The sequence below is a fragment of the Chiloscyllium punctatum genome, chromosome 7 (genome assembly GCF_047496795.1).
Source record: "Chiloscyllium punctatum isolate Juve2018m chromosome 7, sChiPun1.3, whole genome shotgun sequence".
NCBI lineage: Eukaryota > Metazoa > Chordata > Chondrichthyes > Orectolobiformes > Hemiscylliidae > Chiloscyllium > Chiloscyllium punctatum.
This window is the reverse complement of record NC_092745.1, coordinates 46,768,407-46,783,041: the sequence shown is the minus strand read 5'-3', so window position 1 is coordinate 46,783,041 and position 14,635 is coordinate 46,768,407. Positions and strand designations below refer to the sequence as shown.

General features: G+C 41.9%; 1 protein-coding gene across 1 annotated transcript in view; it reads left to right on the top strand.

The window, feature by feature from the left end:
• astn1 (astrotactin 1) overlaps positions 1-14,635 on the top strand; it is a 2,276,897-nt gene that overhangs the window by 2,117,588 nt on the left and 144,674 nt on the right. Inside the window, exon 17 of the mRNA XM_072573509.1 lies at positions 10,744-11,012. Within this exon, the coding sequence (XP_072429610.1) occupies positions 10,744-11,012 (269 nt within the window). The remainder of the gene's footprint in view (positions 1-10,743; positions 11,013-14,635) is intronic.

Sequence of the window (14,635 nt, the reverse complement as noted above, 5' to 3'; positions counted from 1 at the left end):
CCTCAACCTGGACCTTGGGTTCATGTTACATTACAGGTGATCACCATTGCACTACACACGCACACAGATATTCCTACACACACACACTCACATACACACGGACACAGGTACACACAGACGCGCACACAGACACCCACGCACACCCTTATAGAAACACACACTCCCACACTCTCACATGCACCCCCTCACAGACTTAAGACACTCTGCACTCTGGGATCAAGATGGCGGCGACCCAGTAAGTCTGAGTCTATAGTGCTCTTCCCAAGACTTGGGTAAAGTGGGTCACCCACCCCCACCACACTCACCAAATCATTCATAATAGCTGTTAAATTTAAATAGTTGCTTAGTATTACATTTAAACAGTCTAATATTTAGTAAAAATGACCAAAGGAAAATGAGCCCCCAGCTCTCAGCAAGCAGGACCCCCTCCCCCAACCTCTCCAGCTGCAGCTGAGGCGTCCACAGCCACCCCGGGGACTTACCTACAGTGACAAGCCTTGTAGAAATGATCTCCAAACTGGACGCGAAGGTCGACGCTTTTATCGAGGAGTCCCGAAATCGATGGGACTCACTCTCGGCCGCGCTGCAGAAGCACGACCGAGACATCCAGGAAATCGAGCGCCAAGTCGAAAAAATCAAGGTCGTCAAAAAAATATTCATTTGCTGGGCCTTCCTGAACGGGAAGAGGAGGGCCAGCTTACAGCGTTCCTCGAGTAGTTGCTGCCACAGCTTTTAAATCTGGAGGCTGGATCAGGCCAGGAAAGGGTAGAATGGGCCTACCGGGTTGCAATATGTGGGCCCGGCTCTAACCAGTGTCCCCGCCCGGTCCTGTTCCGGCTGCAGAGCTACAGCGAGCGGCAGATACTCCTAGAAGCTTCTAGAAATCTTGGAAAAGACCCCCAAGCTATGATCTATAAAGGATCCAAGATCATGTTATTCCAGGACTTTTCCCCAGTTCTGGTCCGAAAGAGGAAGGCATTCGACGAGGCGAAGAAGCGTTTAAGAGACTTAAATATTCAGTACTCCTCACACTACCCAGCGACGCTATGTTTTAACCATGAAGGATCCGTGTATAACTTCGGATCACCAGAAAAGGCTAATGAATTCTTGGACTCTCTTAGATAAATTGTAAGAGATAATGGATGTTGGTTTGCCTTTCCCCCTGCTTTGGTTTATATCCCCCCTTTTTTTTTCTTACCTTACTGTTTAATATTATCATGGGGGGTGGAGAGAGGGATTTGATTTTCTCCCCCCCGGGGTTGTTTCTTTAATGATTTTATGTATATATGTGGGTATGTATGTATGTGTATGTATATATATATGTGTGTGTGTGTGTATGTGTATATATATATACACACACACACTGGGGGGGTTTGGTTAGTGTTGGTGGGGGGAGGTGGTTACCTTATTCTATTTTACCTCTGTCTTTAGGAGCGGGGTTGTCTCTCCCTTGTTATTTTGTATTATTATATTTAATTATCATTTGTTGAGGTTGTAATTTTGTAGTTATATGTTTATATATGGTATTAACATTACCAAATATATCCAGGTGTTGGTATGGGTGGGGGTAGGGTGCTCACTGTTAACTCTAGCTTTGTATTATATCTGAATTCTCCTCATTTTATTGAGGAGCGCCCGGGTCAAGGGTGAGGCATTGGTTGGGAGAGGATATGATGGACTTTTGGAGAGGAAGTGACACCCCCGGGAACAAGGGGGAAAATCTCCACTTAGATACGTTTTATATTTTTTTTATTTGGAAATAGTTTTTTATTATACAGTTGTGAGTGTATTAGAGAGCCTTTATTTTTGTAAATTTTATATGCTCTATGCTCGGGATGTTCTGGATAGGGTTTCCCCTCCCGAGGGGTCTCGGATTTGCCCAGATGATTATGGTTGATCAGTCGGTTAAGTGGTGCACCTGGAATGTCAAGGGGAGTAACTTGCCAGTCAAAAGGAAGAAAATATTATCAAATCTTAATAAAGAAAGAGTTGATATAGCTCTCCTCAGGAGACACACCTGTCGGATAAAGAACACTTGAAATTACAACAGGGTGGATTTGGTCAGGCCTTTTTTTCTTCTTTTAGCTCAAAAAGCAGGGGAGTTGTTATTCTTGTTCGGAAGAATTTCCATTTCAAAATCCTAAATCAGATAAAAGATGAATCTGGACGATATATTTTGATTAAAGCCCTCATAAATGGAGAGGAATATGGGATTTTAAATTTGTACTACCCCCCAGCACACCCCTTTAAATTTATAACGGAAATTGATGGCTTTTGGTGCCCATCATACAATTATAGGGGGAGACTTTAATTGTATTATGGATCTGGAAATAGATAGGATTCCCAAGAGTACTGCAGGAGTATCTCCCAGATCTAGACAATTGGTGGATCTGAACAAAGAATTAGGATTAGTAGATGTATGGAGATGTCTTCATCCACAGGGCAGAGATTTTTCTTTCTTCTCCAATCCACATAAATGTCATACCAGAATCGATATGTTTTTTGCCCCCTCGATTTTTTAAAATTCCATATCATCCTGTAAAATAGGTAGTATAGCAATTTCCGACCACGCTGCTGTATATATAGAAACTAAGGCGAGGAACAATGGGACATCCCCTCGGCATTGGCGTATGGACCCCTTCCTAATGAAAGATAGTAAATTTGTAAAGTACTTCTCTCAAGAATTTAAAACTTTTTTAGAAATTAATTCAGGTACGGCTAGCCACCCATCAATGATGTGGGAGACCATCAAAGCTTACACGCGAGGTTTGATCATCTCCTACTCAGCGACCCAGAAAACATTGAAGGGAGAACAACAGTGTCTACTTGAAGCCCGCTTAAAAGCAGCTGAAACAGCATACACTGATAGACCTATTATTAAATTGCAAAGGATTACGGCTCTTAGGACAGCTCTAAACACTACGCTTATTCAAATGGCTAAGAGGGAAATATTATTTGCAAAACAAAGGTTATATGAATATGGCGACAGACCGGGTAGATACTTAGCATTTCTTGCAAAGAAAAAAAAAGGCCCCTCAGACTATTATGTCTATCAAGGAAAGTACGGATATTTTGACTCATGATCATAAAAAGATTAATGCGCTCTTTAGAGAATTTTATTCTGAGTTATATAAATTGCAGGATTGTGAAGATAGGACTAGGAGGATGCAATCATTTTTTAAAAATCTGACCTTTCCGGGTCTAACTCCGGAACAGGTATCGGTCCTAAATGCTCCTCTAACAGTCCAAGAAATACTTGATGCAATTAGGCAACTTCAGAGCGGTAAGGTACCGGGCCCAGATGGTTTTCAAGCTGAGTTCTATAAAGAATTTACAGAAATATTGGCTGGTCCACTTATGGACATGTATAACTATGCATATAATCAGGGCTGTCTCCCGCCTTCGCTGAAAGAGGCAAATATCTCTCTTATCCTTAAAAAAAGGAAAGGATCCAGAAAATTGTACGTCATACAGACCAATATCCTTGCTAAATGTAGATTTTTAAATCCTTTCTAAAACGTTAGCACTGAGACTAGAAAGGGTACTACCACATATTATAAAGGAGGATCAGACGGGGTTTATTAAGGGCCATAGATCATCCAATAATATTAGAAGGGTTTTGAATATGATTCAATCCTGTCATCAGGAAAAGATACCAGGTGTAGTAGTTTCATTAGACGCGGAAAAGGCATTTGATGGGGTTGAATAGTCATATTTGTTTTACACATTGGAAAGGTTTGGCATTGGACAGGTGTTTACCAAATGGGTCTCAACATTGTATAGTGATCCCAAAGCAGTTGTGATTACCAATGGATTAGGTTCGGATAGCTTCAGTGTGGGTAGGGGCTGCCGTCAGGGATGTCCTCTCTCGCCATTGTTATTTACTCTAATAATTGAACCACTAGCAGAAGCTATTCGAGCTGACCCTAATATAACGACCCCGAGGATTGGTACAGGTGAACATAAAATTACCATTTATGCATATGATGTTCTTCTATTCCTCAGTAATCCTCTGATGTCCGTACCTCGCCTAATCCAAGTTATTAATACATTTAGCGCATTCTCAGGCTATAAAATTAATTTTTCAAAATCGGAGGCTATGCCCTTGCTATGACACCCCACTTAGTGGATGGATCCCTTTTTCCCTTTCGTTGGTCCCTGGAGGGTTTCTTATATTTAGGTATTTTTATTACCCTAGTATTTGGTCAGTTATACAAGGCTAACTTTGTGCATTTACTGGAAAGGATAAGGCAGGACCTCCAGCGATGGGGAGACCTTCCAATTTCCTGGCTGGGTAGCATAGCACTAATTAAAATGAATGTCCTGCCCTGTCTCCTATACCCTATGAGAATGCTTCCGGTGATGCTGCCGAGGATGGCTCTACGTAAATTATATGGCTGGTTGGGTTCCTTTATCTGGAATCATAGACGGCCCCTCATTAAGCTGAAGAAGCTACAGCTTCCACAGACAAGAGGAGGATTGGACTTCCCAGATTTTAGGAAATATCAGTGAAGCTCCCTATTAAGTTACATAGCTGATTGGGTCTTGTCTGATCCACAATCAATCTGGTTGGACATCAAGGCCTCTCAAGTAAAATACCCATTTATTAACCTTTTATTTTCAGACAAGAGGAAAATCATTACAGATCACTGTAAAAACCCTATAATACTAAACACAATTAAGGCTTGGGATATAATGCGGCAAAATGAGGGTAACTCACATAAAACATCCTCCTATGCACCGATAGTGGGAGCATGGGGATTCCAACCGGGGTTTACAGATGCCACTTTTAAACTCTGGAGATCCAGGGGTATCTCATGTCTAGGGGACCTATTTAAGGATGGGGTCCTGATGTCTTTTGAACAGCTGCGTCAGAAATTCGGATTACCTAATGGAGACCTCTTTCGGTACTTCCAAATTCGAGATTATATACAGAAGAAGACTACGTTATTAGATAGTCTTTATAAATCAGATAAAGAATGTAGTGTCCTACGACCAGTGGGGGTATCCTCCGTCAGTACTATTTATCATTTACCACATGATGAAGTATCGGGAGATATGGACAATCTGCTTAAAACATGGGATCAGGATTTGGGACTAGAAATCTCTATAGAAACATGGAATGATATTTGGGAAAACACTAGAAGAATTACTATCTGTAACAGAACCCAGACTATCCAGCTGAAGATACTTCATAGGGCCCATATAGCACCGGTTTGATTGGCAAAATTTAAGGCAGGAGCATCTCCAATGTGTCCCAAATGCAAAATAGAGGTGGGCTCTCTTGTACATTGCCTATGGACCTGTCATAAGATCCGTAGATATTGGACTAAAGTAGCAAGTACCCTAACAGAAATTTTAGGAATGGAAATTAAAGTGGACCCTGTATCTTTCCTTTTGGGCTTTTCGAACCTTCCCTCCCTGGACATGTGCAGGAAGAGACTATTTTCTATTCTCTCTTTCTGTGAAAGGAAAAATATTTTGGTGAACTGGGTGGCTGAGGGCCCCCCTGGACTTTCAAACTGGCACAGATTAATTATGGAATGTATTCCCCTTGACTTCCTTACAAATATGGTGCACAGAAAGACCAAATTATTTTATAAAATATGGCAGCCCTTCTTGAATTACATAAATACAAATATTTCAGCTATCTTAACAAGGGCTTTTATTTAATTGAGATTACAAACCTGGCTGGTCCGGGGCCCCTTAGGAGAGGAACCCCGTACGAATACGGGTTTTATTACATCTGATGCTAACACATTCTGAGCATGTAAGAGAATTAAATATATACTCTGGTAAGTTGTAGGTTAGATTAGTAGACAGTTGAGTTTTGTTTTTTTTTCTTTTTCGGTATTTTATTTCTTTTGTTAAATTTTGGCTAATGTATATTTGATTTAATTGTATATCAATGTTTGTATTTGAGAGTTTTGTTTATTTTTGTAAACTTGTAAAAATGTTAAATTTCTAATAAAAATATCTTAAAGAAAGACACTCTGCACTCACTAGACACACACACACACACATGCACACACACACATTGTGTGGTGAATTTGTACTTGCAGAGTTACATTGCACGTTGCTCAAAAACTGCATACATTCATGTAAAACTCCGTTATCTCACTTTTTAGATTAGAATCAGTCTAAACATCAGGTCATAGACAGAGAACATTAACAGCTAACCCGAGAATGCAACTTTAAATATAAAAATGTTTTGTGATTTACACATGAAAGAAGTGAAACTATCACTGTATTCTAACAGATGAAAGACTTAACAGACAATCAATTCTTCAATGTATAATTTCAGTTACATCATACTGCAAATTTTTGCTATAGATTCTGTGTTACGATCGAGCCCTCCACAATCACCTGATGAAGGCGCGTCGCTCCGAAAGCTAGTGTGCTTCCTATTAACCTGTTGGACTATAACCTGGTGTTGTGTGATTTTTAACTTTGTACACCCCAGTCCAACACCGGCATCTCCAAATTATAAAATTATGAAATGCATAGACAGGGTTGACGGTCAGAATCTTTCTCCCAGAACTGAAACGTCTAACATTTGGGAGCATGCATTTAAGGTGAGAGGGGGAAAGTTCAAAGGACATGTGAGGTACACCTTTTTTACATAGAGTAGTTGGAGTTTGCAATGCACTATTGGGATGGTGGTGGAGACAGATACAATGAACGTGTAAGAGGACTTTAGCTAAGCAAATGAATATGCAAGGAATGTAGGGATATGGACCAAGGGCAGGCAGAAGGAATTAGTTTAATTTGATGTCACAATATCTTGAGCCGAAGAGCCTGTTACTGTTCTATACTGTTCTAAGTTTGGTGTTCTAAAGTTTTTGTTTATTCCAGTGTTAATATCTCAGGACAGGATTTAGGAAAAAAAAATGTTTGCAGAAATCAGTGGTTATGAAATATGTAAATCCCATTGCAATAAAACACAGTGAGGTTTTGGCTGCATCTTGGAGCTGAAGGAACATAGTAGGATTGGAGCCATTGAACTTTCTCTGAATAAATTGAAAACATGAAGGCGAAACTGCAACTGCCAGTAATCTTGAAAGTCAGGGCAGAGAAAGATGGGCACACACCAGATCAGCTTGTGCAGGGAGAACAGACAGAATGACATTTCAGACTTGGTCCTCACCCTGAACAAAAGAAAGAAACGAAATTTCACAGACAAGCTTCCATTTTTAAAGTACCTGTGAGGACCTCTGAGGACCCTGAAGCATTTCACAGCCAAGTGAAATACTTTTGAAGTGGAGTCACTGTAGTTCCAGTGAGGATATGGGTGGAGAGGTGCAGAAATCCCAGGGAATTTTCTTGAATACTGGCTCCACTCACTCACACAGTGTAAATCAAACCCGATGCTGTAGATGCATTATTTTCCAGGAAATGTTTTGATTCTCAACATTGTTTTACACAGTAGAGGTGAGGCAGCTTTTGTCTGTGTTGACTGAAGGGGATCAGTGCATTTCAAGATGTTCATCAGCTCACTTAGATTTGCAGTGCTGGAAGAAGTGGAACATTCATTCAACCTGACCTGTCAGAGACAGATTGACGGATATAGCTTGAGAGTCGACAATGATTGATGCACATTGAGAATTGTATCTGTTCTCTCAATTGCTTTTTAGAATTACAGTACTGCTTGCTTTGTTACAGCAGCCAGTAGACATGATCCCACTAGTGTTGTGTTTTGCCATTTGTTTCCAAGAAGACATGATAGTCATGGTATCTGACACAATAAGTCATGTTGTTAATCTAAATGGACCTCAGTCAAGTGAATGGAAGTCTGCGTTTCTCGAGAAGAAGACAGATATTCTATTTGCAGAGTCTGTTGTTGCATGTTTTGGGCAGATTATTGAAAGATATGATCTTTCTGTGTCACCCAGAAAGGTGAATAGCAAGAATGAAGATTTCACATGTAGGGAGTGTCATCGAGCCCCTTTTATTTCCTTAGGGCATACAATGAAAGAATGTGCAGTTCAAATCTAACAAATTCTGGATTTCTGCATCATATGATTCATTTTGCTAGGATGAGTGTGAAAAAACAAGATAAAAATTTTACCATTTAAGGGAAGAGCCAGTTATGTTTCTGCTCAAGTCTTTGAGGGTGGTTTGTGAGAGAGTGTAAGGCATCCTGGGCTATAAACCGAGAGAAAGATTGTGAAATGCAGTTGAGAGTGAGTTGCCCTCTGACACCCCAACATGAAGTTTCATGGCATTGGATCACACATGGGTATGGAATCCTCCTGCCACCTACCAGCCTACCCCATTCCCTACAACTCCATGACTCTCAGCTGAAGAATCGAATCTCCTCGTGTTGAATAGCATTTGGAAAATGCATCGTGGATGATAAGCACAGAATGTACTCTGAGTGAACCTCTTCAATGTTCAATATCAAGAATGTCTTTGTAGCACCATCGTTACCAAGCTGTTCAAGTCCTAAGGATCCATAGCTCCTCGACTGGGTCTGAAGCAGGTAATGAGGGTAAACTCCTCAATAATCAACCTGTTACAGCTATGCCTGTCCATGACCTTATCAATTGAATTGTTATCACCTCAGTTCTTGCAGAGCTGAAGCCAAGCCTTCATATTGAGGATAGCCTCCATCATGTTGGCACTGTCACTGTTCAACATAAGGTACATTTTGAACAGATCTAGCTGTTCCAGTACAACTGTAACACTGGTGTCTACCAACAATGTGGAAACTTGCCCAGATATGTTCTGGAGATGAATAGCAGGACACATCCAACCTGACCAGTTATCATCCAATCCATTCTTGATCATCACTAAAATGACGGAAGGTGTGTGGTGCTTGGCAGTGCTATCAATCATCACTACTTTCAAAATAACCTGCTTCCTGATAGTCATTTTGAATTTTCCCAGGTCTACTCAACCTTTGACCTTATAGCATTGGTCTAAACATGAATAAGTGAGAGAAACCCAAAGTGGGAAGTGAGGTTCAGTGTCCTTAACATCGAAACAGTGTCTGGCTGAGTGCAGCATTAAGGAACTCTAGGAAAACCCTTTGCCAGTTGGAGTCAAACCTAGCCTGAAAGAAGATGAATGCAGTTGCTAGGGGGCAATCATCTCAGCTCCCGGACATCTCGGCAGGAGAGTTTCCTAGGACCAACCATCTTTAGTTGCTTCATCAATGTTATGCACATGTCTGACTTATGTGTGACCCCAGACTCATGACAAGGTGGTTGATTCTTAACTGCCCTCTGGGCAATTTGGGGTGGGCAATAAATGCTGACCAAGCCAGAGATGCCCAGATCCCATGAGTGAATTAAAAAAAAGTCAAGCAATTTGAAAGGAGAAGGACGGGAAGTAGTTGTCACAAAATGAGAAAAGGAAAGGAGGAAGAGTTGAGGCAGATGAATCACCATTTCTTGTTCCATGAGTTTACTCTGTGTTTTGGAGATGCAGAATGTTGGAGATTGGGGATAAAGATGTTGGTCAAGAAAAGGATCCAAAGATTCTTGAGGGAAGGGGGGAAGGAGTGTGTATCATAGAATCCCTACAGTGTGGAAACAGGCCATTTTGCTCAACAAGACCACTCTGATCCTCTGAAAAGCACCCCACGCAGACCCATTCCCCTCTACCCTATCCCTGTAACCTTGCATGGCTAATGCACCTAACCTACACATCTGTGAATACTATGGGCAATTTAGCATGGCCAATCCACCTAACCTGCACATCTTTGGATTATAGGAGGAAACTGGCAGAATACCCCACAGACACAGGGAGAACGTGCAAACTCCACTCAGACAGTTGCCCGAGGTCTGAATCGAACCTAGGTCACTGGTTCTGTGAGGCAGCAGTGCTAACCACCGAGCCACTGTGCTGCACACTGTGTAGTTCGCAGATCCAACCTGAGAAGGCCTAGCCAGACCTGGTGGTGAATAGTTAAGGCAGTTGTCTTCCAGAAGAACTCAATTCTGGGACTCCTTAGTTAGAGAAGTGAAAATTAGGACCAACTGCATCAAATGGTCAGGTGGGAGGCACTAAAAGCTCGATCTAGATTCAAGGTGATCAGTGGTGAATATGGTGGAATCGGTTAGCAACGTAATGGTCATGGAAAGAATAGAAAGCCAATGTTGAAAGTACTATTTTGATGAACTTCAGAGGAAGGTTTTTGTTTCAGCCCCAGGTACAGGGAGATTGGAAGTGCCCAGGCATTGTGGACAGTACAGGTCACAGTGGGAGATAGTCATCAAGAATATGTGCATTGAAGTGTGCTGAAGAGATGGAAAGCTTGAATGTCTGTGTGAATACATTTAAGAGAGAGAGTATATGGAGGCACATGTTTAAAAAGGATTCAGAATCCATTGGTTAAGGAAGATAAATGATGATGGAAGACACAGAGGATGAGGAACCAATGATCTAATTGCAAGACTTGATAAATGTCCATTAAATACAAACCTTTATTCTTTCCCCCTCATCTGCTCAATCACACAGAGTCTTTTATTGAATTCAGTATTAATATAATTGAATAATAGTTGCAGGTACAATATTAAACATGTGATAAAATCTGGTCCTTTACTGGGAAAAGTAAGTTTGAAAAGCAGTCGAGTAGTTCGGTTTCCAAATATTGTTGTTCAACCTTCGAAAATACCTCCAAATAAAAGTGAATCTGTCTGTACTACTAATTATATTAATTACACACTTCATTACCTTCTAATATAGGATGTGCATATTTAAATTGTGCTGTAATAATATCTTTTTCCTTTCATGCAGGCAATTCACCATCTGATGAATCAGAGGAACGTGAGAAGGATCCGAAGTCTTTAACCTTTCCCGCGTATGTTAGCAGCCTTCTTGATTCTGGCGATGAGCTGATGTCATCAGGGGTGAGGATGTACTGTGAAAACAGGGGAGGTTGCCCTTCATCCTGCCACCTATGCCACCGAACAGGAGGCCAGAACAGGCAAGAAGAGCCTGTCTTACTGGAAGTCACCAAGGCTGCTCCCTTGTATGAACTGCTGAGTGACAACGAGACGCAGAAAGTAAGTGGACCAGCTTGGAACTCCACTCTCAGAATGGGTACTGCAGTAGGTAAAGGCAAGCACATATTGTGAGGATCAGACCTGACTGTTTAGAAGGTGTGAGTCTTTTACAGATACTTTCTAATCAATATGTTCATGATGTTATGACATGCCTCTGAGCAGGTGGGTCTTATAACCAGGCCTCCCAGCTCAGTGATAGGGATGCTCCCGCTTTTTCCTGTCAGCCATTCATAAGATTGGCAGGAATTTCCAGTACAACGGGCTTCCCACTAAATCCAGGTGAGAAAGTCAATGTGAAGCTCATCTCCCTGCCACCCCATCCAGCGATTGCCCAGCATACTGCCTCGCACAAGATTAACATTCCAAAGTGAGTCACTTGGCACAGGAACAGACCTCCATCCAATAGTCACGCCATGAATCAGATGGCCAGCATTTCTCTGGTCCCAGCAGCACTGCCAAGACCAGTGTCCACTGCAGATATTGCATCCAATTGAATGGTGCCACTGATGCCATGTCACAGTAAGTTGGTATTAGTGGGGGTGGAGGGTTGAAGGGTGTGAATCGGTAGGGCCAGAACAGAAGATGGCCTGTGAGCAGAAAGCAGACCAAGGTGCACATGTAGGGAAGTGGAGGGTGAGGGAATGGGAGCAGATCTCATCTGGGTGTTTCCTCTGAAGAACCAAGGGAGCCTGTGAAAGCACATTCCTCCCCGTTGCCACCTACAGCACTGAGACACTGTGGACTGCAAACATGGCTTCCCCCTCCCCACTTGAGAAATGTGACAGACATGAAGAGACCCTTAAATGGTCAGTTCAGGGCTTTGTTTACCCAAGAGTGAGTGGTCCACATGTCAAATTATAATTGGGTGGGAAAGGTTGGGATATGAGAAACATTACCATGGCATCATGCCTTCCTTACCTGTAAGCCATCCTAGCCCTGAAGAAGCGTACACTGTGCTGTAAGTATTGGGATAAGGTGTGGGATCCAAGCAGTTGACACCACTTATGAAATGAAAACTGGGTAAGATTAAAAATCACAATAGCCTGTTATTCTTAAGATTATGGTTAAACTTTAGTACCAATGAAAAATGTTACACAGATCCAAAATGGGACCCAGAAATTCAAGAGTAGAGCTCTTGGGGAGAAGTCATGGACCCTGATATTTCTCCTGTTTCTTGGCCTCAAATACTCAATCCTCGCAACCTTCTTATTTTTAACTCTCATTCGTCTCTGTCAAGCATCTTCCTTATTCCCTCTAGGTCCCATATAATACAATAGTGCAGTATTTAGGTGATTGTTGTCATAATCCCTGTTGCATTTCACTAAACAAATTGTGTATTTTGTCTCACACAGATGCAGAACAAGAAGGTTTACTAAATAGTCTCAATAATTATCAACTGTCCACTAAAACTGCAATACACATTGAGAATATTAAATTCTTAGCACAGTAGACTAACAACAGATTCAAGACCAGCTCCTTCCCTGCTGTTATCAACTTATGAACAGTATCTCTCATATTAGGGTTGATCTGTCTCTGCACCATCTCTGTAATGGTAATACCACAATCTGCATTCTGTTCTATTGACCTGATGTACTTATGTAAGGTATGACTAGTTTGGTTAGCACGAAATGCAATACTTTTCACTGTATCCTGGTACATGTAACAATAATAAATCAAATCAAAAAATTATGTTGGCCTAAGAAAACAGGCTGACCTTGACAACAAAAGATTGCTTCCAAAATAACTCTCCAACATTTTTACACAAAAAATGCCATCACCCTAACGCACTAATACGAGATTGCAGCAAATACAGAGAAACCTCGATTATCCGAAGGACACAGGGCGGGGAGTATTTTGTTTGGTTAATCGAATGCCAGATAACATAGTTTAGCCCAGCATCAAAACCTTGCAATCTTGTTCAGATAATCTGAAATTTGGATCATCGAATGCCGGACAAACGAGGTTCTTTGTATCCTTCTCAATGTATTTGCATGGAGCTGGAACATTTTAACCAGGCTATTATTGCACATGAGGTCTCAATGCCAGGTTTAAAATAAGCAATTCTCACAGTATTCGCTACAGCAGCATCTACAACATTGCTCCCCATATAATAACTTCTAAACCGATGCTATCTTAAGCTACAGATTTCACATCCCTTTTCAAGAAATTCATTACTTTGGTGATTTCAAGTTTTGCTGGCTTCTAGTTAATTGAGCGTTTCTTTCTTGATAGCTTAAAAAGTGTTATCTCTCCTTTGCAATCTCCTCTTCTTTCCCAATTTGCAGCTTCCTCTTTTATCTCCTGCCCCTTCCACCCTCCTCCTCCTCTTTATTTGCTTGCAGCCTCCTTTATTTATCACTGCCTCCAAGATGCTCCTTTTGTCCCCCTACTTGCACTGTCCTCCTTTCCTTCCTGCCCCTCTCTATGCATGCTTCACCTGTCCTAATTCTCCCTTCCATCGATCTGCATTCAACTCAATTCCACTCCCCCAGCCGATTTCTTCCTCTGACTCAGTGAACACAGTGCAGTCACCCAACCCCATCAAACACAAACCCAGACCCACACGTGACTCAATTGCTCACAACAATCCCAGCTATATGCTCACCTCCAGCATTGACCTTTCAAGCTGTTCCTTCAGTCACAAGCTAGTTATCTCCCATATTTACTCCTGATAGGTTCTTTCTAACTGGCAACTGCTTCTACATAAAAAGAGGCCATCACCCTAAACACACACACTGTTGAATAATGAGGTGACAGCAGATACCTTCCAGTTGCCGATATGCTAAGCTGAATACTGGCAATTGCTCCTGTTTTCATTGCAACTCATAGTAGCACATGTCGGAGGTAAATAGCTTGTGACTGGAGGAGCAGCCAGCTGCAGATTCTGTTTTTCTCAGATACCTGGGAGACTACCTTGCCCTTGTGGATCACACCAAGCTCCCCTCCACTCCCTGGGTAAGATTACCAAGGAATAGGAACAGATCAGTTTGAGCAGATGGTGCTTCAAAGTGGAGTACAACATGGACAGTGAGGTGCTGGTCATCCCCGTGCTCGGAAATGTGAGAGATTGCTTGGTTATGTACAATTCGGACTCTGACAGTATTGTCATTTTGGCACAGCAAGTTCACACATTACCTATTATTCAAAGTAACCCGCTGGCAGAAGACCACAAGGTTGTGTTATAACCCAGGGTTACCCATCTCATGAGCTTCACCTCGTGGTGTTCGTTCAGGAAATGGGGTGCTGTGCTGAAGTGGTCCCCGGGCAGGGTGAAGAGTATCCCGTTCCTCAAATGCAGATCTGATGAGCTTGTGACTTGCTCATTTTGACCAGGCAACCAAAGGGCACGTCTGCATTTCCATTCTGATAAAACAGGCTGGGATTGCCTGTTGCTGCCTATTACAGGCTGTTAATGAAAGATGTTTCTGTGTTATCTTCACAAAGTGAGAGCTGAAAAATTTTTGTTTTGGTTAAGGACAACACTGTAGCTGATATCAAACCAGGCATGTGGTTACAAACTGGTCAAAAGCAGGCGTTGGAGTGATTGATACTTGGTTCATTCCTGTGGGGAGGGAGAGACAAGTGTGGTAGAAAGTTTGGGATGGCTCGGTGTTACAATGTTG